The sequence below is a fragment of the Excalfactoria chinensis genome, chromosome 2, assembly GCF_039878825.1.
Source record: "Excalfactoria chinensis isolate bCotChi1 chromosome 2, bCotChi1.hap2, whole genome shotgun sequence".
Taxonomy (NCBI): Eukaryota; Metazoa; Chordata; class Aves; order Galliformes; family Phasianidae; genus Excalfactoria; species Excalfactoria chinensis.
The window spans coordinates 113,036,311-113,063,221 of NC_092826.1; the positions used below are offsets into that span (position 1 = coordinate 113,036,311).

Here is a 26,911-nt window from a genome sequence, read left to right on the forward strand (position 1 = left end):
AATAAAAAACCTGTCAAAAACAAGCTCAGAGCTGTTACAAGTTGAACGATACCAAATTCCTTCTTGAAAACATACAAATAGCAAATAAATACACAATGAAATTTTGCTTTATTTCAAGAACGTTTTGCTGTAATCTTTTGGAAACACGTGCCGTTTGCAATACAAGACTGTCTAAGTCCCATGCTAGATTCATTCACATTATACCATCACAGCTTTAACTTCAAGAAATTTGCTCCCGATTTACAGCAGAGGAAGACAGGGTTTTTCTGTTTTAGGAAAGAAAAAAGAACACTTGAACCAACTTAATTACCTCTTCCAAAGTTCAAGCAGTAAGGTGCCTATTCAGAATCATTCTAAACTGCCACAGTTCATTCTAAAAATTGCTTAGTTCTTGTGCAGACAGTTTTGATTACACTGATCCAGGTAATCTGCTGAAGTGTTTGACAAAATCTTATTTGTTTCCCAAAACACATTCTCATTAGGTTTTGGAGGACTTGGGAATACCCAGGAATTATCTTCCAGAGAGCTCTTCCCATAAGAATGGTGTTCCTGAAATGCTTTACCATCAACAGGAATGGGTCTCTCCTCTGTCCATGCTTGTAGAATCACCCTTTCAGGTGGGATTTTCACATCTCCCGGCAGAGGGGGTGGTGCAGCATTGCAGTGTAATTTATCACTTTGTGAAAGTTTTTTGTACACTACCCCAGACATCAGATTCTGCTTTGTAATATTCTTCAGCTCAACACATTCTACTGGTGCAGAAGAGGCAGCTGAAAAAGATTTAAAAAGGTTTTTAAGTGGACTGTTTAGTGCATTTTTCATATACTCTCAAATGTACAACAGTACAGCAGGTATGTTAAAGCCCGGATTTTCAACCTACAGATTTTCAAACCACCTTTTGCTTTAGAAACGACTAATTAAATGTTACAAACTGAATATACTAACTTCTTCAGTCAGAGTTCGCAAGATGAACCAGAGATCCTCGAAACACAAAGTCTAAATATATCCAACACCAACTCCCATTCCCCACTTCAACACCGGCCGACTGAAGAATTTTTCTGACAAGACTGGAATGAATGCTGAAACAGATGACTTCCGTGTGCTTGGAAAAATTGACCGGATTCAGAATATTGCTTACACAGGAGCACACTTCTTCCTTCTTTACTAATTCTTTTAACAAGTTGTGTTCTCAGGCTGCCAAGAACCCGAATTCTCACACTCCATGAAGCAGAAGGAGGAAATGTATGTTCACAGGTTCCCCATACTTCAGTATTGTCTGACTTTCAAAAGTAAAGCCACAGACTGCAACATTCAGTCATCTGAAATTCCAGGCAAGTTTTTTAACTACATTAGAAAGGATTTTGAAACAGGACAGTGTTCACATGAAATGAAAGAGCTGCAACAGCACACATCTGTCTGTTCGGACAAAAATGCTCAGGTCATGTTTTTGTAATGCTACCCCAACTGAGTAGATAAATGATTCCTACAGTTGAAGAAACTCCTAGGTAGTCTTCCGGAATAGTTGTGAATTTGAAATAGGAACAATTGTATTTTATATAATTAGTTCCTGAAAGAACAAAAAGAAGAGGCACTATCTTGGTGTAAGTACGCAACTGCAACTTGTCACTAAAATTTAAAAGGATGTTACCCAATTTGCAAATGTCAGCCAAAGGCACTTGCCAACAGTAGAGACACTGTATCTGAAAGAGATGGGGATAAACTGGATTCAGCTGCTTCATCCCGGCAGGTCTAAAAGACCACATTTCAAATACTACTACACTACTTCATCAGTTGAAACGTGGTAGTAATTATTAATCATTTATAGACAAAGAAGGCTTTATTCTCTGGAATATTTATATTATGTTTTCAGATACATTGGCTGTTTGAAGTGGCACACCCATATGCAAAATTCTGTGGCATTACAGCACCATGAGTGGAATAGTTGGAATAATTTACTTCCGATGATTCCTTAGATTAGGGCGAGTCAAAATTAAATACTTGCAGTGTTCAAATTAAAAAGTAGCCTCATAACTGGCAAATAACAGAGATGACCATCTTTGACAGCAAAGAGAAAATGTGGCCACAGTGTCTTCCTACACTTCAAGTAGATTACAGGGTATATACATCATCGTACTGTAGCAACAACCAACACACCAACTGATGGCAGTACTTTGACAAGTACTGTGAAGATTCCTCTACACTCAATTTGAGATACCTGAAACACCTGAACAGAATTAAGTTTCAAAATTAGAAGTTTCTCCTTTGCTGAGTAGTGTGTCTGTTCATGTTATACCTGCTATAAGTTACTCTGCAAGGCACTGGGCAAAAATGAAGGCTGAGCTTCACGTGCGCTGTAGAAAAGGCCTTCAAAAACAACAACAACAAAATCCATCAGCAGAAACACATTTGTTGATGTTAGCTCTTATTTATGTAGAAGCTGAATGTTAACTGACAGTGTTAACATCAAAAACACAGCAGTGAATGGTGTTCTGCACACTTTACACACCTTGAAAGATAATGATCAGTAATGATAAATAATATAAAGCTTCCCTCATCCCTGATACATATTCTCATAGCAGCAACTGGTTTGTTAATGGTGAAGTAGCTAGCACTACCAAGATTTTTATGCAAATCCTACCTCTGCTGAGCATAAGCCAATATTTTTCTACAAATACCAGCAGAGGTGTATTTGCATTACATTCATTAGTGTGGCTAATGAGCATTGTATACAAAAGAAGCTTTCATTTCCACTAAAGTTGTCCACCTACTCTTACACACATCTGAAAACGTTAATCGTTTATCAGCCAAGTACCAGAGAATTATCGTTAATTACTGTGGGGCTGCAGATAAGCCAGCCAGCCATTTACATGGAGTTGAATCCCGTCTTTGAGTCACCAAGCCCAAAGCTGTTTAGAAACAAAATAGGGAAACTCAAGACTGTCACAGACATACAGTAACCAAGTTCAGTTTCTGACCAACAGCTTCTGTATTCTGAACATTGTAAATACCACAACGCAAGCAAGAGAAAAACACTGAGATAATCTAACAGACCGATAAGTCATGCCTCAAAAACTAAGAACCTTCCTGTACAGCCTCAAGAGAAACATACATAATGAAATAGAAAAGCCGTCTGATAAACTGCTCACAGAAGTTATTCTCCCCTAAACTGTTTGCAAGGGAGCAACAGAAAAAAGACAGTTTTGTACTATGTCAGAAAGTCATCCTGCACAGCAGTCTGCCAGAAAATGCAACTTTCCAGAATGCTAACAAAATATATAAACATAGGGGAATTTCAGCCTATTAAAAGTCTCCCAGATTAATACTATGCTAAACTGGGAAAATAAGACAGCAATTGAAATATATGTATTTTTTAAATATGAAGTAGTTGTGGTAAAAGGTCAAATACAAGTAAACTTAACACCTCAGCCTTGTGCACATAAGCAACACTTGACTGAGAAAAAAGCCACAAGGGGAACAGAATACAGTACTGAAGGAAAAACACATCAGCAACACCTTTATGTGTGAAGTTGACCAGTATAAGACAGAAGCAAAAGCAGAAAATGGGTAGGCTGGGACCATAACATAGCCTAGCTTATCAGCTTCAATTGATGAGATTCTGATAAGATATGATAGCTAACTTCTTTTTTAAATGGTACAGCTTGGATCTACGATTTGCTTTTGTAAGGTCTGTTACTGCAAACACTGACTTGCCTTTCTTGGTCGCTGTTAAGTTTGTTTTCAGTTTTCGTAGAACCTCAGTTTGCACTTCAGTCACTAGCTGCAAATTAGACATTTCTCTCTTCAGTTCCCAATATGCTTGCTGCACACTTTCAAAACAAACAAACAAAAAATCAGCATTAAATACTTGCCATCTCTGGTGCACCCACATGCTTACTAACATTTCCAAGGCTCATTGAGCGTTAACTGTTAATTGTTTTTGCCTGACACATATCGCCCATTTTACTGATGTACCAGAATTCAAAATGAACCCAGCACTTCTGATGATTACCATAAAGTAAACAAACTTTGTATGTTATAAAGGCTATAAATTAAATGAGATATATTACATAATAAATGAACACTAAACAGCAAAGGTAGGCTATTATCTCTGAATGGTTTTTGATGAAGGACCATACGCAACATCACATGTTATGATAGTCACGTGAATTGATCACAGTCTTAAATACTCGATCAAAAATGGATATTGGGGTTTTTACACCATTCACTTCTCTACAATGTTTTCAGACTCAATATTAGAGATACAGAGAACACACAAAGATCAAACTAAAATAATTCAGCAGAGTGTTGCAGATTCAAGTCACCTAATTTATATTAATATACTGCTTTATTAGAAAGGATAAAAACTAGAGACCGATTTCATTACCCGAATAGGAAACAATAGGAAATATTTAGCAACAGCAGCACTGTTCCCATGCTGAAGTTTCAAATAATTAGCTGGTAAGAAAGTGAAGATGAACAGAATTCCACAAAATCCATCTTTACACTTTAAGAAGTTCAGTGGAACCTCAGGCCTTTAAATGCAGAATCCTTTTGGCAAGGAATGTTTTATAAGAACAAAAATCACATTTTAAAAAGCCTAAAAAATTAGACTGGTCATTAGTTATATCAAAACTGTGCAATATATAACTGTATTTAAACATAAGACTGGTAAATACAGAACAGCACCATCCGGAAGGCATTTTGTAGCATAAGTTGAGCTCCTTTAAAGGATCTTACAAAGGGATGCCAAGTAACAAAAGTCCACTTAAATCACACATTGTAATTGCTTTTGTAGATACTGACCTAGAACCTCATTGCAAAGATTGATAACAAAGGAATCCCAGGTGTTTGGATGTTTACCCTGCACTGTCTTCAAACACATAATATTAACCTTGATTATAATTATCTCCTTGTATGTGCTCGTGTGCTCTGCCCACTCTACACTTTATGGGAAAGCAAAAAGTTCCAGCCACAGATACACATTTTTTGTTCTTGCTTTCTTTTAATACAAAGCTAGATTATTTTTAATACAACTCTGGGTTTAATCAAGTTGATCTCTTCTTCCCATTATTCTTATTACTACATTGAAAGCAAAGGAATGCATGAATTGTGCACTTCTCACAAACACATTTCTAATATTTTGGCAACAGTCTCCAGCCTGAAAATCAAGAATATAATCACCTTAAAAAATTAAAAGCTACATAATAAGATTTTAGAAGCAGTTCAACTCAATCTACATTAAAATAGGTTTGCAAACTGAAAAGTTGAAGATGTTTTAGATGGCTGCTGACAAATGTGCAGTAATCACTTTACGCAACGTTAATGAACTGCAAGTACCTCCATCCCTCATAAACAGTTGCTTGCTACAACCAATGTTTCACATAAGAGTTTTTTTCAGGGTTTTCTTTCCCTTTTAATTTACACCACAGATTTTCAGATGGACTTATGTATTCCTAAAGCACTACATGCTCATTATGTATATCACATTGCAGTAAACACCGTGCTGCATATACGTGAATTCTGACGGCCACCACCTGAGTGTGACTTCTTGAAATAAATTTTCTTTGTAGGATCAAAGAGAGAAGCATTTTACCTTGAACTAACACCTTTTCTCAGACATGTAAGACTATGAAGCTCCAGCAGAAACCACAAGAGGAAGTGAGAGTGCAAATGGCACGGTGTTATCATAATTTCACCAGAGAACGTATTAAAGTCGTATCTACAGATACACTGCAGTGCTCTTTCTCAGTGACTGATTTCCCCCTCTCATCTCTTCAGTAGCCCAGTAAACATGAAGACATTCCTCTAACCAGCCTGACATTAGGAAGGAATACTCTACCCTCTTGTGGAATACTGGGGAAGTACACAGATAGGCATAACAGTATAAGAGATGGAGACAGTTTCTCATTTCTTCTGGAAATTCCAAGCAGTCATGAATTGTTTGTTTGCATAAAGAGTTAAAACATGTTACCATGTCCAGTTCTGGACTCCTCTGTTCCAGAAAGCCAGGGAACTTTTGGAGAGAGTTCAAAGGAAATGATGTGAAGCCTAGAACAAGTCCCTTATTAGGAATGGTTGAGAGATCTGGGACTGTGCAGCCTGGTAGAGACTAAGATGGCATCTTATCAATGCTTATAAATATCTATAAAGGGCAGAAGACAAGAGGTTGGGGCCACACTTTCTTCCAGCATTACAAGGGCCCAGCAACAGAACGAAAGACAATAGGCAAAAACTGGAACAGAGGAAGATGTTCCATTCAAACACAAGAAAAAACATCCTTACTGTGAGGGTGACAGAGCATTGGAACAGGCTGCCCAGAGAGGTTGTGGAGATATTCAAAACCCACCAACTCTAGGGAACTTGTTTTAGCAGCAGGAGTTGGACTGGATGATCTCCAGAGGTCTCTTTCAACCCCTAAGATTCAGATTTTGTGGTATACGTACTTTAATATGGCACACATATTGAACACAGGATAACAGAGGACACCAGCAAAAGCACAGATTTTCCTTATTTAAATGGCTGTAAAATAAGAACAATGCTTTCCCTAGGGATTATCAGGAAAACTGCCATTTCTTTCTGTGTAGCTTACAGAAGGGGACCTCAGTTTAAAAACAATTGTTTAATGTGGTTCCTAGTAGAAATGTATATTCCAACACTAAGCAAGAAATCTGAAGCCACCACACAGGCAAACACAGAAACTTCCTCATACAGTGAATGAAGAAATTCTTGAAAAAATGAAAAGAGACTTGGAAAATAATCTACCAACCCCTGAACGGAAGCAGTTATTAAAGAGTTGAGTTTCAAATCCAAGAGAATTTCATTTTATTTTTCCATAGGAGTCTGAAGATGTAAATATTTCCATCATTCTGGACTTCATAGACAACATTCATTCATCACAGGCAGTGATGGGGAAAAAAAAGACAATGTTTTTTCCAAGTGAGTATGCCTGGACTTTAAATTAGATGATGGTGTATGAATTAACACATTTGAAGAGGCTGTAAGAATATCTACTCACTCATGTAACTGTCTCTCAGTAAACTAAGTATAAAACATGAAAGCCACTTGATTTTCATACCTCTGAACAGCTTGCCTTTGAAGAATGTCTCCATTTAGAGGATTTTCATCTTGGTCCTGGTCCTGCAGAACAGAATGAAGAAATCAAAGAAAATTAACAAACGAGCTCCAATCTATTGGAAAATAGAGCAATAAACCTCCAAATTAGCTAATATTAAACATCACAAGTAGTTTGCATTTGTGCTGGCTACAGCAGTTCTTAAAATGAGCATAAAGAGCTCTACTAAAAACTTCTGGAGTTGGACCAGATGATCTCCCGAGGTCCAGTCCAACCTTCACCATTGCTTGTGATTCTGTGATACAAGCAGCCTCACAGAAGTTAACAGGAGCGTTTAACAAATCAAATGTGCATCTTGCTTCATCAGTTATGCTTCTACTCATCTCTCACCTGAGAGGAGTTCTCACTCATACCGGGGCCCTGGGCAACCTGATCTAGTAAATGTGTATGTTTGGTGGCCCTGCTAGGCAGGGGGGCTGGAACGACATGATCCTTGAGGTCCCTTCCAACCCAGGTCATTCTGTGATACCCCTTTTTCTTCCCATTCCCTTTATACCATTCCTTCCAGCCAAAGATGTATTTTAGCACCAGTTGCTGTGGTTTTATGGCAGTCTATTAAAACTTCAAGAAACTTGTCAATATGATGCACGACGCACTGCATCAACCACAAAGCAAAACTTGAACAAGAATATTTACATAGAAAAAAATATGGGAAGTATATCTGCTTTAAAAAAAAAAAGCATCTGAAAATGTTAACAAATTTAATTAAAACACTAAAAAGGAAAGTAGCACCTTGTTTTGAAAATAATGCTTACCTGTCATTACCGTTATATTTCTGTACTTCCCCTGAGGATTTTCCTCTCTCCCTGCTTCTAAAGTCCTTCTTACTGCTCATTACAGATTCAACCTCATTGCTCAAAAACTCAGTTGCACTATGTTACCCTACATTTAAAAGCGTTTTTTGTTTCTATATTAAGTAGTTAAAAGGATTAAGTAGAAATGATATTAAAGGAGAGGCTTTTTTCCTTCTGTTCTTTACAACAAAAGCCACTGGCATAAGCATTATTTCAGAGTTATGTCTAGTATTCCCCAGCAATGCTGCTTTACGCTGCTCATTCCAGGAACATTAATTCTCACAGTGAAATCTACAGCCTTCAATTACTTCTATAAAACTCCCTGAGGGCCTTAGAACCTTACAGAAATTAAAATACACCTTCCAAATTCACCAGTTACAGAAAACGTCTAAAATAATACCAGATTTTAGTGAAAACAACAGCAGCGGTGAAGATCAGCAAAACACCTTGCATACCTTCCAAGTAATGTGCTTTACCCCCACCTAGTGGAACAGACTAAAAGACAAGACAACTGATGTAAGTTTCTGTGTAAGGTTAACTGTGATGGCATCAGATCTTTAGAGACTTGTTCAGATGAGAACCCAATGCTCCAACTATACATGCTTTGAGGGCACCAAGGAAGATCCCACACTCCTGACTGCTCCATAGTGCAAGGCCCAGCTGGCAGTGATGATTAGAAGACATCCTTCAAAAGTACAGTTCTGTAGTAATGTAAATGTGCCCATAAGAAAAGAGCTACAGAAACAGTTTCAAATTAAAACAAATCCTGTTAGAAAGCAGGATAACAGCCATGCAAGGATCCTGTTCCTACATACTGTGAACACTGACTCAAAAAATACTGCACGACAAAATCTTGTCATTTATGATTGCAGTGTAAATAAGCCAGCTCCTGAAGCTATCACATTTAAATCCTTTAAATCTGTTGTATAATTTCATTGTGACTGCAGAGTCACAGATTGCCACTATAAAACAAAGTCAGTTTTTGTGCCTTTTATCTTAAGATATTTTACTTTACTGTATTTTGTTACTGTTAGGGTAGCTTAGTGCTTCTATCAACTCCACCCCATTAGTTTCTGCTCTGTCATCTTAAATTCACCATCCTACCGTATAGGCTTAACAGATCTTTGCCATCACATGCCATCTGGATGAGCATCAGCTGAACAGTTTTACTGGCTCCCTCACATTTTTAAGCTACTTGCACAACCAGTTCCATTCTCTTCTAGCACTTCAGATTTTCAAGATTCTTCTATTCCCAATTTTCCTCTAGCACTACAATAGTTCCTCCTAGCCTCAGATGTTCAGATCCTATTGTGCCCTCTACTTCACCTGTTTCCTACGGACAACTCAAGGTAAACTACCCCAACTACCAAATCCTGTTCTCACCTATAACCTCATCCAGGGCAATCAGCTCACAGTGTGAGCTCTGTTCCCTGTAACGGTGAAAGACTAGGCTCAAGATTATTCAACAAGTTGAAACTGCTTCATGCAGACAGAACCTTCAGTTATTTCATGTGCTGGAGAAGGAAGCAAACTAAAAATATATGAACTTGACAAAACTGGCTGGATTTCCAGTGAGGCTTAAAAATGGAAACTTGTTACAAAAAAAAATCTACCTTTCCAACAGACTTCATGCCATTACCCCAAAGAGGTTTCAGAGTTCCTTAAACAAAGCTCCTGTCCACTTCTAATACAAACATCCCACTGTTGCTTTTTTAATGCCCGCAGTTTACCCAAACTTTCAAAACTATTTCGCCTGAGACAAATACCAGCATAAACCACTTCGACCTTAATGGGGTCCTAAAAGCAATCAGACAGCTCTTCTTTCTGTTGTTACATTTGTGAGACCTGGGAAACCTCCTCTATGTACATGCACTGTTTCCAGAACCAAGACAGCCTATGAGAAAATTTAGATGTTTACTAAGATGTTCATCTTGCACTCAATTATTCTTTGCATTTATTTATTTACCCTTTATTTTATTTGAAAAGTGTATTCAAGGTAATGCAGTAATGAAACCAAAACTATTCATATAAAAAAAACACTTAAAAATGCAACTACCTTCTGTTTATATTTCTGCAGTTCCTTTCTGAGACCATTGCACTCTTGCTTGAGGTTCTCTAGATCCTGTTCCAGACTGTGAATTTTCAGGTCACTGTTCAGCTTCTCTATTTCCCAGCTGGTCCGAGTACAATTCAGACTTTTCATAACTGTTCAAAAAAAGACAAACAATTACATTTAAGTCCCAGTTCAAGGACTCCTATAAGTGTACAGTTTCACCTCAACCAGTCCATACCTTGTGTAACAGCCTAAGAAGAGAATGACAAAAACGCATGCTATATACCAACTTACATACTTCTTACAATGCTTTGAAAACATTAAGCCTCTTCTCTTCAGGTTTATACTGTTGCATAATTTACCTATTTTCTTTTTCAAGTTTGCATCTCAAGAAATCCCAAATAGAGAAAAGACACAAAACAAAAGGAAAGCCTACAAGTTACATCAGTCTTTATTAGACAGAAATAAAATAACGTAGTTAGCATTAAGAAGCAACCTAGGATGATCCTAGCATCTCACCAGTCTCGGGAAGCTATTTAGAGAAGACAGAACAGAAAGAAAACCCCCGGTCTTCAACCACATAAAGTCATGCATTGGAAGTAGCACATCACATGCTTGGAAATGAAGGCAATGCAGTTTAAGCACTGCAATTTAGAACTTCTCAAATGTCTGCACTTGTATAGAACCTGAAGCTTGATACATATTTTTAACCTTAAACACATAGCGTTTTTTTGTTCTCTTTTCTTGAAACAGTATATAAGACTTTTTCCCCCCTATGTTTTATCTTACATACCCATCATCAAACAGCACTTCTAACAATGGCAGTAACAAGATGTAGATTTGGGCTTCTGGAATTGACAAAGAATACAGTTTGTTCCCACTCCTGCTTTCCAGAAGGATCTCTGCAAACTGCATTTATCTACCCTTCCCCATCCTCCAGCCCTTTAAATAGCTGAAGTGCATTGCAGCTACAGCAATACAGTATTTTCTACTGTCATACCCCAACAGCAAGCCAAAGCACTACCCAGATCATCTACAGGTATTAAAGGAAGTGATACCAACTGCTGTATTTAATACCTGAAGTACTGTATCTCTGCTCCACTGATGAGAAGGTGATGAGGTCCAAAGATGCACATCACTAACCTATTGAAACTGTCAAGTTGTGCACCTTTCCCAAATTATTACAATAAACTGCAGCACAAGAACACAATAGCCTCATGTCTTTACCACAGAGCTCCTTGCCTCTAGATAATTTAACATGTCATCACCGGGGTATTGATCAATGCTCAGCTGAACATAAGCCAGCAGTGTGCCCAGGTGGCCATCCTGGCTTGCATCGGAAACAGTGTTGCCAGCAAGAACAGGGAGTGATCGTCCCCCTTACTCAGCTCTGGTGAGGTCACACATTAAATATTGCATCCAGTTTTGGAGCCCTCAATGCAAGAAATACATTGAGGCCCTGGAGTGTGTTCAAAGAACAGCAACAAAGCTGATGAGGGGTCTGGAGCACAGACCTTATGAGGAGCAGCTGAAGGAGCTGGGATTGTTCAGTCTGGAGAAGAGGAGGTTCAGGGAAGACCTCATTGATCTCCCTAACTACCTGAAGAGAGGTTGTAGTGAGCTGTGGGTCAGCCTCTTCTCTCATGTAACTGGTGACAGAACTAGAGGGAATGGCCTCAAGCTGTGCCAGGGGAAGTTCAAGCTGGACGTTAGGAAATACTACTTCTCAGAAAGGGTGGTCAGGCAGTGGAATGGACTGTCAGGGAGGTGGTGGAGTCACTGACCCCAGAAGCATTGAAGGAACATTTGAACATTGTGTTGAGGGACATGGTTTAGTGAGAACTATCAGTGATGGGTGGATGGTTGGACTGTGTGATCTTGTGGATTTTTTCCAACTTTGGTGATTCTATGACTTACAAGCAACACAAAGTACAATATTTCACCTTCTTTACCCAACCACTACAGAGAATTAAAATCCTTAATGCTCTTAGTTTGCAATATAACCACTAAAAATAATCAGTGTATACCAAGACAGAGTAACTGAGTACCTTGCTGTGTTTCCACTTCAGTTTTCAGTTGTAAGAGCTCTACTTCTTTGGACTGCAATTGTTCATTCAAGTTTTTCAAGGATTCCGCGGTTTCTTTTGTCTATTTTCAGAAAAGAAAACAAAGAAGGTTTTGTTCTATCACATCTGACAACTCAACTTTCTTTTTCCCTAAATACCAGATAAATACTACTTTGATTTTTTTCAGCCTAGCCCTGTATGAAAATATCTTAACAGTATTTTTACAACACATAGCGTCACCAAGTATGTACCTGAAGGAGTGATAAAACAACTACCTCATGTATTCAATAGATAAAAGTTCGCAAATAACATCTACAAACTATGTTGTATTCACTCGTGTTTAAATCCTTACTTAAAAAGACACACCATTTTATCCAGTTTGCTTTTCAGATTATCTCTGTCAATGCAGGCCTCTCTGTAGGCTTGATATGCCCTATTGACTTGCTCACGTCCAACTGAACTGCATTCCTCCTCCGGACGGGAGCCACGCAGCTGCAAGTGTAAGATGAGAAATAAGTTTTGATTGTTATACAGAAAAATCACAAAATTCAGTAATTGAATTTGTTTAAAGATTAGAGAAAAAAAAAAATAAAAAAAAATACATTGATATGTCCAGAAAATAAATAAAAATCATCCATGAAAGTGCACCAAAAGCCATCTATGAATTCTGGTATCTCAAGCCTGGTTCTTGTTTTGACTATCTCACTATCCTTGTAATTGTTTTTCCTGCAGACTTGTTTTGAAAGCATTTACTATAACCTGCCACAGTTGTTCATGATGGATTTATAAATATTTCCCTAAAAATTAAGAGCTTTAAGACAAATACAAAACGAAAGCAACTTTGAGCATCTCTTCTTCTAGGTCTTAATTTAAATAAAGAATGAGAAACCAAGTCATAAAAACAGCACATCTCTGCCCCTTGCTTTTTTACTGGCCCTCAAAGTACATTTCCTATTCATTCTGCCCTTTACATTTCTCTGCCCACTGAAAAAAACACTTCCAAATATATGCATTCATATAGAACATATGCCTTACCAAACTTTGAGTTCTCATGCACTTTGCAGTTTGAAACTCAGAAAGGGCAACAGCCCATTTGTTTCCTAATGAAGACAGTAACTGCCTTCCCTCTTACCTTCTCTTCTAAAATTCTCACTCTTCTCTTTAGAAAGGAATTCTCCTTCTCTGTCTCCTTTAGCCGCTTCTTGATATCTTCATATGCAGTGACAAGTGCAAAATGGGAAGCAACAGACTCATCTCCACTGTAAGCTGAAACAGGAATCTCCCCATCTCTCTTATGACTGTTGTCTGCTTTTTCATGGTTCAAAATACAGATGTCATCCTCCACCAACTCCTCCATGACACCTGTTTAAAAAGGCAGACGTGAGTAAAATTCTCACAAGGACAAATTCATCTCAAGCGTCACTTTAATCTTACCAAAAACCCTGAGACCCATTTTATATCTTACAATAATTTTAGAAAAAAATCCTTCACTGTTATACAAATATTTTGAGTAGTCATCAGATTTATGAGCTCCTTGTTTTTATTAAAATGTTAACGAAGTTTATTGGGTGATGTTACAAATACATGCCAAATACAAAGCAATGCCTAATTAGAGCTTTCGCAAGCCAGTACTGAACTATAGTCAAAGGTTATATTTGTAGGAAATCAATTATGCTTCTTGGGCACAGGCACACCAAAAGGAAGGTATTGAATTTGATCAGTTCTTGAATGCAAATATTTATACACTTCTCAAGTTTTATAATACAGCTTTAGCATGTGAATTAAGGTACATTTAATGGCATGATTTGCCTCAACGTGTGTGTAAAAAACTGGCAGTCACCAGACCATCATTAGGCAAACCCATCTGGATGGCAAATACTAAATCATTATCACACTGAGCTTTCATTACAACAAATACTACACTAGCATAGACTCCAGGCTTTAAGGCAGAAGTCCCAACAGCATTTCCCTTAATATTACTTGTCATCATAAACAAGTTCAAGGCCATTCAATACTGATTTAGTTAACAAGATTCCTTGCCTTTATGTACCATATGAATGAACACTGTACAGTATTTGAGCACATTTTCCCCAACCCTTAAGCAAACTAAGGATGTTAATAGTATCAAAAGTAATCTCCTATGCTCTCCCAAACAAATCCTTTGGTTCCTGATTAGGCAGCAAGCTAACATAAATATCAGAATGAAAGAAATGAACATAACAAAACCAGCTGGTTTCTTCAAAAAGAGCAAGTCTTCCAAAGTAAGTCATAAACTCAGCACATACAAATATTTTATAAATCCAAGCATGCCTTTAAACAGCATCCACCAGGAGAACTAGTTACACCCATCACCATCACTTAAAGAGATCTCATTTAACTTCCAGCATTACTGAACTCCAGACTTCTGATACTCCTCTCTAAACCAGCACTGGAAGCTATTTGCGGTACAGATAATCGACCCCCACAGCATTCAAAGGGGTTTAAAACACATGCTTTTCTACACATCGGTGCAGAAGTTTAACATTTCAATAAGAGCTGGTACAGACACTTTGACTGCTCTCATAGCAGGAGAAAACAAATGGCCTCCACCATGCAGAAGTTCTCCTGTGAGACTGGGGAAGACAATTTCTTCCATCCTCTTAAAGAAGAGATTGGACAAAGCGTAAATTTTGGAAGGGAGAGAGACAACACACACTGCACATGCTTAAATGCAAGCAGGTGAATATTCAGAAGGAACAGTGGGATTTTTAGACCATTAACTTCAATTAATAAACAGAACCTTCATCATAAAACACGCTACTTTGGACTACAATCTCAACAGCTGCAGTCAAGAATGGAAACTCATGAGATATTCACACTGTATGTATGTCATGGTGTCATGTATGTACTCAATAGAAACAATGAAAAGTAGAAATATCCATAACATCCACACTCCATATTTTACTGCTACAATGACAAAAAAGTGCAGTTGTTCCAGCTTTACAAGGCATACAAGGAAGTCAGCTCTGCAGTCATGCCAACAAAAACGTATCTAAATAAATAAACAAAACCCAAAAATGAAACAAACTCAGAAAAGTGCTTTTCTGAAAACAAAAACAATTCCCCCCTCCCCCCCCCCCCCCCCCCCCCCCAAAACAAATCCCAAAGTTATTTCTCCTGTGCCCGCTAAGCTCATATTCAAAGGACAACAAGATGCAAGCTCATACAAGAATAAACCTGGCTGGTAAACAGTAAGATGAGCAGTTCTGTAAAGGTCACTGTGAAACACTTCACACAGCTCTGTTGTGCTGTCAGGGAAAGAAGAAAACTGGAGAAAAAGTTTTGTTAGTGTTTAATCAATTGAGAGAAACCCTTAAAAACAAAATGGAATCCCATTTGTATTAAACCTGTAGGAAATCCCTCAGCGTACCTTCTCATTCTGTTGTTTTAAAGATAGGAATTTGGTTTTCCTGCTATTTTTCTGCATCATTTACAACATACGAACTGCAGGAGGGGAATTAAAGAGCCTTCAGACACACTACACATCATCAGGTTATTCCACAAGTGAGGGCTCCCCACATCTGGCAGCAGAGACCTCTGCCTTTTATTCTGTTTGGTTTCTCCAGCCCAAAGCTACACACGTATGCGCTGCTGCAAATGCCACACAGCTGTCACTCCAAAGCACTTGAGTGAATTTAGAGCTGCCTGGAATTGCAATGCATGAGATAATTTGTGCTATGGTAAACATTTAACGAGAGATTTTCCACTAAAATATTTGAAGTAATACGCAATATCAAGCTATTAGTATTTATGATTAGAACTGTGTCCATCTCAGCCTACTTAAAGGAACTTTAATATCCCAATTATTACACAACCCATATCACAAAGGTCTCCCCAGTACATATCTGTACATGTTACATTTATAATGATCTGCACATGAAACAGCGTATTTCAAAGGACCCTAATCTTTATTCCATAAAATAAATGCATTACATGAATAGCAGTATTAGCTTTTGTATGAAATAATTCATGTTCTTTTAAAATCACAACACAATCAAACCACAACACTGCTGACACAATGTAGTGTTAAGTTCTACTACAGATGTAGTAGTTCTACTACATACTCCACAGCTGTGAAGTGGAGTCCACAGCTTCTAAGCATATATGTGTGAGTAGACGGCACTCGTAAGCTTTCTTCTACCTAGTGCAGAAGGGAATGCTTTGTAGAAAGCACTTCTGTTGTTCAGTGACACAATGAAAGTTACAAAACAGCCTTAAGATTTAACATTCAGTATTCTTGAGAATAAGAACCTTTTCCCATTTCTTACTAATAGTGGGCAGAAATGCTGCTCTTCTCTTTGTAGAGCTTTGCAAATATTAGTCAGCAACACCATGGGAGGTAGTTAAATATAAAACATGCTTTACATATGAGGAACACTATTCAAATGGATTCCAGGATGCAAAGGCTCTAATAGCAAATGGAGCACTGCACAGGCTCTGTAGTTTGAAACCCCAACCTCATACTTGGAACTGGAGCTGTTAAGAGTGGTCATTCACAGTCTAGTAACAGTCTACTAATGCTAATATATCAGAACAGGGAAGGAAGATTAAGTACTGAAGGCTCCATAATGAAAAAGAAAAAGCATCAATTTGATTTTGGAGAATGTTAACTATGGAAATACTTTAACTATAGATCAGAATAAAAGCACCAAAAATAAAAAGTGTAATGACAATCTCAATAACAATACATTAAATAGGGCTAAAATAGATTGAAACGTATGTATGGTTTATTCACAATACTAATTAAGTGGATTAGCTGTCTCTCCCTAACAGAGGAGGAAATGAATGCAGTGTAAATCACAGAATGGCTTGGGTCAGAAGGGACTGGAGATCTCACTTAGTTCCAGTTCCCTTCCATAGGTAGGGTTGCCAGTCTATCAGGCATCCTGCCTATCAGGAGATGGATGATCAGGCATCCATCATTTCACATCTGAGAGCTCAAGTCCTCTGCAATTCCAGTCCTGCACAGTCCGCTCTGCAGAAACAGGTTTTTTTGTTGTTGCTGTTTTGTTTTTTTAAACAGACACTTGCTCCAATTTTAAGATCTTTGCATACATGCATCCCAATAGCTGCTAGCTTTGGGCACAGCTTTTCCTTCCATGTGGATAAAGTCCACAGCCTTAGAATTCATGCTGACGTGGACTCAGCTCTGCAGTTTCAGCACACTCAGTGCTCTTCACAACCACGTCAGCTATGTGAAACCTTCCAATTACTTTCACTTTGCTGCCTTCAGGAAATGCAGTTATTGTCTGTATGCTCTCAAACCAGATCAGTGTAGTTCATCTGTCACAAAATCTACCTAGGCTCAAGCATACACCCAGATTTCCTCAGGAACAGGAAATATTTCAAATCTCAAGCTTTACACAATAAACAGTCATCAACTCTCACAAGAGAAATAATAAAAATCCTGTTTTATAACAACAGCACTCCATAAATTTTACTCTCTCTGAATCATAGAATCCTTAAGAGTTAGAAGGGACCTCAGAAGGCCATCTAGCTCAACTCCCTGCAATGAATGGGGATGTACACAGCTAGATCAGGTTGCCCAGAGCCTAATCCAGCCTCTCTTGAAAGTCTCCAGGGATAGGGCATCAACCACATCTCCGGGTAACCTCTTTCAGTGCCTTCATCTACCTTCTTTTGAGCTTAAAGCCACTTCCCCTTGTCCCATCACCACAGACCCTGCTAAAGAGTCTGTCCCCTTCTTTCTTACGGCCCCCTTTTAGATACTGAAAGACCTCTCTCAGGTCACCTTGCAGCCTTCTCTCCTCCAGGCTGACGAGGCCCAGCTCTCTCAGCCTGTCCTCATAAGAGAGGCGTTCCATTCCATGGATCACTTTGATGGCTCTCCTCTGGATGCACTCCAACAGGTCCGCATCTCTCCTGTACTGAAGACTGGACGCAATATAGTTTTCATCTGGTATTATCTTCACTGCTAATTTGCAAATGCTATGCACCCTCACCATAATGTATTCAGTTCACCTTTTCATGAACGCTGTCCCTCCCCACTTTCTGTGTCAACCATCAGAAAAGGAAAAGAAAATGGAGTTGTATTCTAATATTGTCCTCTGACACTTGAGGCCATTCCATCCATATAATCCTGCCTACTAAGCAATCAGATTAATCTTGAAATTCATCAGAAGCAACACTGCCAGAGGAATACCAGAAAGCAGTAATATGTGCTTTGGCTGTTGAACGTTTCTAGCATCAAACACAAGCATATTCAAAGGTTACTGAGAGAACTGTATGCTGTCACACTAACATTATCTATTACTTTAATAGGCATTTTTTGGTGTTGTCTCCTTCCTGTTTAAAAATGTTTACAGAGAACAAACACAACAACGTTTTGGCAAACTAAGAAGGCTGCTTTCTTTGGTCAATTTACTTTCACTTTCCAAAAGCATCACCTTTTGTAAAACACGCAGTAAGCCCTACCAATCCCATCATTAGTTTCCTCCCATTCAACTGAACCGTCAAACAAATTCATACTCTAAGTTCACACACTGCCAGATAAGGTATTGTGAAAGCCTTGTGTAACTGCATTAACCCAACCAGAAACACCTCGCCTGTTGGAGCAATAAAAAGGAGGGTTCAACTAAATTGCACTGACAGCCCTCAGTCACCCTGTAATTCATTAACATTCTCAGGCTTACGTCTCATCACCTTGAACAACCATGATTATTTGAATACAGTTTGCTAACAGGAAGTTGTAAGTGGACACCTTTCAACCTACTTATACTTCCCTTCCCAAACATCGTTTCTTCCCCCACAAATGTGCTGTCAAATCTTATGATCTTCTATCATTTTCTACAGCAAGAATGCCATGTAACTATTAATGGAGTGCACCAGGCCTAGCACTGCCTTCAGGCACAGGAAGCACTCATCCCATTCTGCTCTGCGCAGTCTCATCTCAAGCACCGGTTGCTGGTTTGGTTATCACAATGTACGGCAGACAAAACTATTGGACATCATCTCAGGAGCTAAATGTAGTAATACACTTAGATTTCTAACGATTTCTGTGGCAAAAATTGTAGCATACAGATACCAACCAGTAACCGGTATTGCTAGCAGTAGCAGCACTCCAATGTCCAACATATTAAATGTTTCTTCCTCCACACACATCTGTCTTAGGGGAGCAGCTGACCTCCAAAGTCCAGAGAAGACTACTATGACACTCATTCTATCCTCACTTCACCTTTTCCAGAGTTGGCTCCCAATATGATCCCCAGGGAGGTGTTTGAGTCACCATCCCTGGATGTGACTAAAAACCATTTGGATGTGGTGCTCAGGGACACGATTGAGCAGAGGGTTGTTAGTTAGGGTAGTGTGGTTAAATTGTGGTCACACTCTATCTTTAAGGTCCTTTCCAACCTGAGTGATTCTATGCTGATGTCACTGCACGTGCACAGTGTGAGACAACAGAAAAGGAAACAGAAGCATTCCCCAAGAAATGCCAAAGCTCTGCTCACCGAACAGCTTTCAGCCCGACCTGCTCACCACACCCACCAGCTGCTGGAATCACAGAACCATAGAACGGCTTGTGCTGGAAAGGACCTCAAAGATTATCCAACCCCATGCTGCAGGCAGAGCTGCTGAGCTCTATATCAAGCACTAGGTCAGGGCCCCATCAGGCCTGGTGTGAAAAACGGACTTGTTTAAGGAGATTAATTCCCCTGCCAGGTGAAGCATGGGAAATTTAAGCTGTAATTACTCCACAGTTGACAGTGTTACATGCTACTAGACCAATACTCATTTCTACTTCTTACAGCCCACAAAGCCTGTATTCTACCGTGTTTCTGTTTTCACATCTTGCACCAGAAATCTTAGTTTGTTCTTCTCTTTTGCCCCGCTGCTCACAAACAAAGCCACAGAACGGCTGAGGTTGAAAAGGACCTTAAAGCCGATCTGGCCCCATCCCCATCCCGTGCGCAGGGCCGTCCCACCAGACGAGGCTGTCCCGATCCCCATGCAACGCATCGTCATAACTCACCCGGGCTCACAGGCAGCTGTCTGACAAGCTTTAACTCCTACCCGAGGCCGGCTCCCACCTCCCTCGCTACCTCTAGCCCGTGCCACGCGCTCACGCCTTCCCACGAAGCGAAAGCAGGCGGGGGGGCGGTGCACCAGGCTCTCCCAACACGGACTCGCTGGGAAAGACTACGGCCCAGCCGAAGCCGCCCCCCGAGGAGCCCTACCTCCCCAGCAACGAGGGGACACCGGCACCAACCTCTCCGGGCCCCGCTCGGGCCAGCCAGGCGGTCAGCAGCGGCCGTTCAGCTCGGCGAAGAAGCAGCGCCGGCCGTCGCGCCGTCCGCTCGGGTCCCCCCGCTCTCCCATCGCCTCCGCTCGCCGACCCGGCGGCGCTGCCGGCCTCCGCCGCTGCGGGGAAGTCCCGGAGCGCGACCGGGAAGTCAACACAGGCCTCACGTGACTCCGGAGCCGCATCGACCGGAGGCCGCCGCTCCCGGAAGTAGAGGGGCCGGAGGTGCGCGGGCGGACTGCAAATCCCGGCACGCAGCTGAGGCGCGGAGCGCGCCGGGAAGGCCGCTGTTACCACACGAGATTCAGTTTGCTCGTAGCCAGTTATACAGTGTGATAAAAGCTCTGACAGCCTGTTTGTATTACATACGCAGCAACGTACACAACAGTAACAAACCTAAGTACACACCAAAATGGAAACCCTTTGGATGGCTTTGGTAAACAAATGCCTCATCTAGAGCGGTGTGACCCACTCACCTGTTGTAATCCCAGCGACTCGTTTAAAATCAACCAATTTAGGAGAGGCTGTAGGACCCTGTTAGAATTGGTTAGTATGTTCTCATACGGAACAGGCCTTTAAACTCCTTATGTGGTGTCTGACACAATCATCCATCTGATTTAGAATGACTGGTCCAACTGACAGACTTAAAACCAACTGACCAACTCAGAACCATCATACTTGCTCAGGTCTTGTTGTAAGAGGCCTTCATTGTTAACACTGAAATGGAAGCAGCCTAGAACACAGTTGAGAACTGTCTTGATGGAAAGGGTCTTCAAAGATCCAGAGTCCTGGACACTTCACTGCTAACCAAAAGTTAAAGCAGCGTAAGCTTCTGTTGGCACAGCTTTGTGCCCTCCACCTATTCTACGTTCCTAGGAAGATGATCCCAGCACCTCCCTCTCTACTTCCCCTCCACATGGAGTTGCAGAGAACAAGGAGGTTACCCCTCAGCATCTTCTACTCCAGAATGGATAACCTGTGTGCCTTCAGCCTCTCCACACAGTTCATACCTTACAGCCCTGTTACCGGGTTTGCTGCCCACCTCTGGATACAATCAAGGACCTTAATATCCTATGCAAAATGATGCACAAAATGTTTAAGATGAGGTCAAATCAGTGCTGAATAGAGAGGGAGAATCACTTCTTTTGACTGAGTCAAGACTAGTAAATTCTCAAACAAACAAACTAAAAAAATTAAAGATGATTTTATCATGAGAAAGCACTAATCAACAATAAAATAAAGTTGTTTACTGTAAACTAAATTAAACTAAATCACAACAGATTTTCCTTCAGGAAAAAAAAAAAAAAAAAATAGAAGATTAGATTAAGAAATGTTAAGGACACAGAAGACAACTAAACTGTAATACTGATGCATTAGAAACGTTTGCCTGGCACAGCTTATTCCCTGAACTCTATTCAATTCTCCTGACTATTCCTAATTCAGGATTTAAATAACATACAATTAGAGCGCTACAAAATGTTTTTCTTTATAATTACAATAAAATAAGCTTGCTATAAAAATCAGCATGCTCGTAAGAACATTTAGATTCACTTTTGCTAATGTAAAAGCTGCTTTAGGCTTTGCATCTATTGATTCAGTTTAGCTTAGCCTCCAAAATAAATCTTATTCTTCACTCAGTGCAAATCCTTGCAAATGCAAAAATAAGCTTCAGCCACCCTCCTCAGATACTTTCCTACACTTGACAGCATACAGAAGTAGCATAAAGATCATAAAACATGCTCACAAAGGCAGTGCCATAGCAGACTTTCTGATGACTTTGCAATCCTTATGTATCACCACAGTAGGACAGAAGGGTGCATTACAATATGGAGAAGAAAGAATCTACGTCATTAATCCTTGCTATGTATTTCTCTTAACTGTTGTTAAAGTACCTGTAGCTTTTAAATACAGATGGCATTTGCTGAGTTTTACTCTTTACAGGTTTACTCTTCTGTGTTAATTCCTTTATTGAAACTGAAGACTGAACAGTTTCCAACAACATGGCATGGTTTTTACTGATACAGCCATTACTGTGAAGCTATTTCTACAATATCTTCATTAACTCATCAAATGTTCTCAGCCTACTCAACTTCATTTGCTATGAGTTCCTGTTTTTTTTAAGTCCTTCAAAGAAAAATAGCTTATACGCAGACCTGGGCAAAACATAAGGCCACACCATTAATTCTTCAGGCACCACAGAAGTAGAAGAGTTCTTGTGCCTGCAGAGCATGTTTTACAGGGAGGGAGGTGGTAAGGTAACAGCAGCCATGAGGTGTGTTAAGTAAGATCAGCACTGTGGACTTATTTTAATTCATAAGCTAGCTTCAGGGGTAAAAACAAAGACAAAAGAAACTAAACCCTCCCCCTCTCATTGACTTCCTCAGCCCATTCTTTACAGATCTCTAACGAAGCCGAAGCCTTTACCAGGAGTGAGAAGTAAGTTCAAGCAGCACCTTGGGTACAGCAGTGCATGCAGACAGCTAAAATCCTCACATTTTTGCTGACTGTGATAGCTGGAGCTTGTTAGCACTACTTTGAGAAGTGTATGAAAGAGAAGATTTAAGGTTAGTAATACACATTAGAAGTTATTAAGGAAATAATTTATGATGTCTGTGCTTCAATACTTTATCAGATTACTAAATATTAAAATTAAGAAGCCTGGCTAGATGATTTTATTGCTACAAAAGCTCCAGTAAAAGCTAAGAATAAAAAAAACCAACACTTTATTTTCCTGTTGTAGGTGGTACACAGTTCCCACTGTTAACTCCAGTGTGTTTTCAATCCTTAAAGGAAAGAAAAGCCCTAAAGGTGAAGTACTTCAAGAGGGGTGAACTCAAGTGATGCTTTTAAGAAAGCAAGCTACAAGTGAAAAATACTCTGCAGACTCTTTTGCCCAAAAGAAAACAAATAAACAAAAAAAAAACCATCCTGCTCTTGAACCTTGCAGCCTGCATTAATCATTTTAATTCCAGAGTAGCAAGAGAAAGACTAGGAGACTAAGGAAAAAGATTTGGGAAAAGGTATAATTAATTTCGAAGGTGGTTACAGAGTCCTGTTTCTATCTAACAGCTCTTGCCTTACTACCATTGAAGGAACTGGCTGAAAGCTGAATTACTAAGCTCACAACTAGCAGCAGAACTGTCCCTCAAGCACGTGGACAGGCTACCCAATAGCTGAGAGAAGAAAGCCACAACTCACCCTACCGCCATCAGGTACTAGAAGCCATCTCCGGTGCCTTTTACGCTCAGGTGCTCTTCTGGAGGTGCTGGTGCTTCATTAATACTGCAGGTACTGCATATACTTTTGTAGTTCTAGCAATTTACCTTAGTGCAGAGTTACCTGAGTTACGTACGAGGCTGTGTTTGAAGTTCTTTTCTTTGGGTCTTTCCCTTCATCCCAACTGTGTAAACTAATATCAGTTGTAGTTCCACATAAAAACAAAGTGTTGGAGAGCTTTTTCTCCCTCCCTCCCCCCAAACACACACTTCTGTCTCCCTGAGAAGCCCTGCTATGAGTTAACTACCCTGGCTACAAGCTACTCAGAGTATGTAGGCTGAGTAGTGCTTCTTAATCAAAGTAGGTATGCGTAGTTTACTTCTAGTACTACTGCACTGGAAGCTGCATTAGTTCAACTGCTGAATCCTTGTAAGAAAAAAAACTATTTTAGTGGATGAAAAATTAGCTTATGTTAGGAAAGCATCAGAATTATAGCTTCTATTGTCATTAATACCTTAAGGAATTTCCCCTTCCCTCCCCCCCTTGTTGATAAGTTGAGAGCAAACATTTGACTGAGATAAGTTTATTTTATGTTCATAATACCTATATATGTTAAAACGCTAAATTGATCTATATACTAAGAGTATTTGATTTTTATTTGTACTTACTTTTTTTTTTTTTCATATGTTTTTACTTTGCACTGTCCTTATTTGGGAGTTAAAACCAACAATTGCCCTCAATTTGCATTCAGGGACATCCACTGAATTTTCTATGAAGCTAGAATACTTACATCCATCATGCATATTCTAAGCACCAAAAACTGACTATTTGAAGCTTCATACAATATTTACAGCTGACTTCAGAAGATTTCTAGAAGTCACTTTTTCCTTCTGTTTAGAGTTGCTAGGAGGTAAATACGCATTTGAATGAAAAGAGGTAGGAAGTGGTCTGTCCAGAACTAATTTGGTGGTAAACACTGCTTTAGAATGCTCGTTTTCTTGAATGAAACACTGTCCAGACAGACGGCTTCTGTTCTGAATGTGGTAATTAGAAACTTTTAGTCCAGCTCATAGAGAAGTAGGCTTTAGATTATAAAGGAGTTGGACGCAGGGAGATGAATACATTTAATATGATTTTTTTCACTGGCTTATTAAGTTTAGAATTTAACTGAAGGCTTAGAAATCATTTTAAGTAACACTTTTTTCTTTTCCTTCTCTCTGTATTGTATGTAGATTTTTTTTCTTGCAGTTCAATTAGAATAACAGGTCAGAGAAAACTGAGTCAGGTATTTTCATTATGATAAGGAAACAAATATAATCATTTTATCATTTTTGTTTTGTTTAAGAAATTCACAAGTGAAGTCAATTTTTTATTATCAATGTGGTATTAGCTCTGGCTTAACATCCATCAAATGCCTCCTAAAACAAAGCTATGGCTTACCTACTGGTAGCTTTGGTAATTACTGCAGAAGAAGGAGGTATCTTATAATAATCCATGAAAATCCCATGTTACTTTGACAGCCTCTCATTGAAAACTGTTATTTTTGTGGCTTGACACCACAGTTACAATTAGTATGTCTGTTTCCTTATTTTTGAAATAATTTTACTGCCTTACATAATTCTTGTATAGGTCAATTACCTGTGGATAAGCAGCACAATGTCTTCTGTCATCTTATTTAGAGGCTGCCTTATTAGTCTTTACATTGCATGAGTATTGTTATTTCCAAACCATTTTCTATTAAAATGTAAAATACAAGGTAAGAATCTTCAGATCTTGTATCTCTCTAAAAAAATATTGATTTATAGAAATTAAAAAAAATAATGTCTTAAATCCTTAATCACCATACTTTAAGTGGATCAGAGGATCGTGGCTGTCTAACACTTATTCTTGAGCAGTGTATAATTGAGGTAACTGAGCCAGGTTAATCTCTGGTCTGTTGGGGTGTGTTCTGATAGCATTCTAGTAGGTTTGCAGTCCTGTAAATTCCTTAGCTCTTTCTTTCTTTACTGGGCATCTAGGTTACCCAGCTCAAGTCTGCAGCTTGTTTACATTTTGAAAGTGAGCTTTCTCAGTTGATCTTGCAAACCCATAGCCTTAAACAAAAAAGTCTGGGCAGTTTTTCCTAACAGTTCTGCTCTGGCTTGACTTTTGTTCCCAAGTTCGTAAATTGAAACGATTTCTCTTAAATGAGAAACCAAATTAGATCAGTTTGCATAACATTAATTATAAATATAAATATTTCACATTCTTTTGGATGTAAAAATTAAGAAATGCAGACATACATTTTACATGATTCTACTTTTCTTCCACTTGGTTATTTTTCTTATTCTACTTTCAGCTACTTATAAATGAATAGCTGAAGCAATCTGCTGTATAACTTGTGACTGTCAGCTTGTTGGTGTCCGTGCTTAGCATTGAGATAAAACAATTGTGCCACAAGACCTGATTTTTCAATGATAAAAAGTATTCAAACATGCTTCTCTAATGAGTTCCCTTATAGAAATCTGTTGTACCTATAGTTTTTAAAATATATAATACAGTTCAACACCTGTCTTGAAGGGTTGGCAAAAACTTGACTTTCCTTCAGCTAAAAAATGATGATCTAGATGAAGTATGGGATTGGAGTTAAGCATTTTTCATCATCACTTGGCAGCAACACCTGTCTGAAAATGCCATATAAGCTTATACAAATCAGGCATGGTATTGTGGAGTGAATATTAAGCTACAGTTGAATAAATGACTTTTGACAAGCTTATGTGCAAAGAGTAAACTGCATGGAATGGAAGTGAGTGTACTCATCCAGGTCTTCCTCTAGGAGCTAGATTAGTTGAAGTTATACAGATGGCTAAGATAATGTCTCAGATAAATGCAATTTAACTGCTCTTTTTGTTTGTTTTTCTTGAGATGTGCTCTATATGTGTGGAAATACTTTGTGTTCTTTTCCCAAGCATGCTTTGGCTTGAAAAGTAAGAGTTGGAAAAAACAACAACAAAAAACTGCAACAGCAAACAATTAACAGCAGCTCATTCACTTTATAAAACATCTTCATGATTTTCACTTTTCTAGTAATACATGTTTTTGAGCAAGCACAACTTCTCCAATGACCTAGATGTTGTTCTTTAAGCATAATGAAACAATACATACATACAAGGCAATCATATTCCTTCCATCAGCACCCTCTACTCCTCACAGAAATATCCTATTTCTCTAGGTCTTCTGTTTATGTTACTCTCTTAAGGAATGCATCATTATCTTACCTGCAGATTAATTTGTCAAACTCTGCCAATCCTTCATCCAGTGCTCTCTAACAGACAGCTGTTCTATTAACTGCTCCAGAGAAGTTCACACCAA

The 26,911-nt window shown here is 39.1% G+C and overlaps 2 protein-coding genes across 5 annotated transcripts in view; one reads left to right on the top strand and one right to left on the bottom strand.

The window, feature by feature from the left end:
• Nucleotides 1–23,632, top strand: part of CMC1 (C-X9-C motif containing 1) — a 73,168-nt gene extending 49,536 nt beyond the window's left edge. The window contains exon 5 of one of the 2 annotated variants that reach the window (XR_011902953.1): nucleotides 5,571–5,973. The gene's annotated coding sequence lies outside the window, so the exon portion shown is untranslated. Of the gene's footprint in view, nucleotides 1–5,570; nucleotides 5,974–23,413 lie in introns of those variants that run through there. The other variant, XR_011902954.1, reaches the window with a different exon arrangement.
• AZI2 (5-azacytidine induced 2) lies at nucleotides 92–26,911 on the bottom strand. 3 transcript variants are annotated; one of them, XM_072330494.1, is made up of 8 exons: nucleotides 26,818–26,911; nucleotides 13,178–13,407; nucleotides 12,412–12,537; nucleotides 12,028–12,127; nucleotides 9,983–10,131; nucleotides 7,076–7,137; nucleotides 3,712–3,827; nucleotides 92–770 (listed from the first exon to the last, which is right to left on the bottom strand). In XM_072330494.1, exons 2-8 carry the CDS (start codon nucleotides 13,400–13,402, stop codon nucleotides 385–387), a joined length of 1,164 nt encoding a protein of 387 aa, XP_072186595.1. In that variant the 5' UTR covers nucleotides 13,403–13,407; nucleotides 26,818–26,911; the 3' UTR covers nucleotides 92–384. The 3 variants fall into 3 exon arrangements, with proteins under 3 accessions (XP_072186595.1, XP_072186596.1, XP_072186594.1); XM_072330495.1 differs by lacking the exon at nucleotides 26,818–26,911 and adding an exon at nucleotides 23,543–23,605; XM_072330493.1 differs by lacking the exon at nucleotides 26,818–26,911 and adding an exon at nucleotides 20,312–20,483.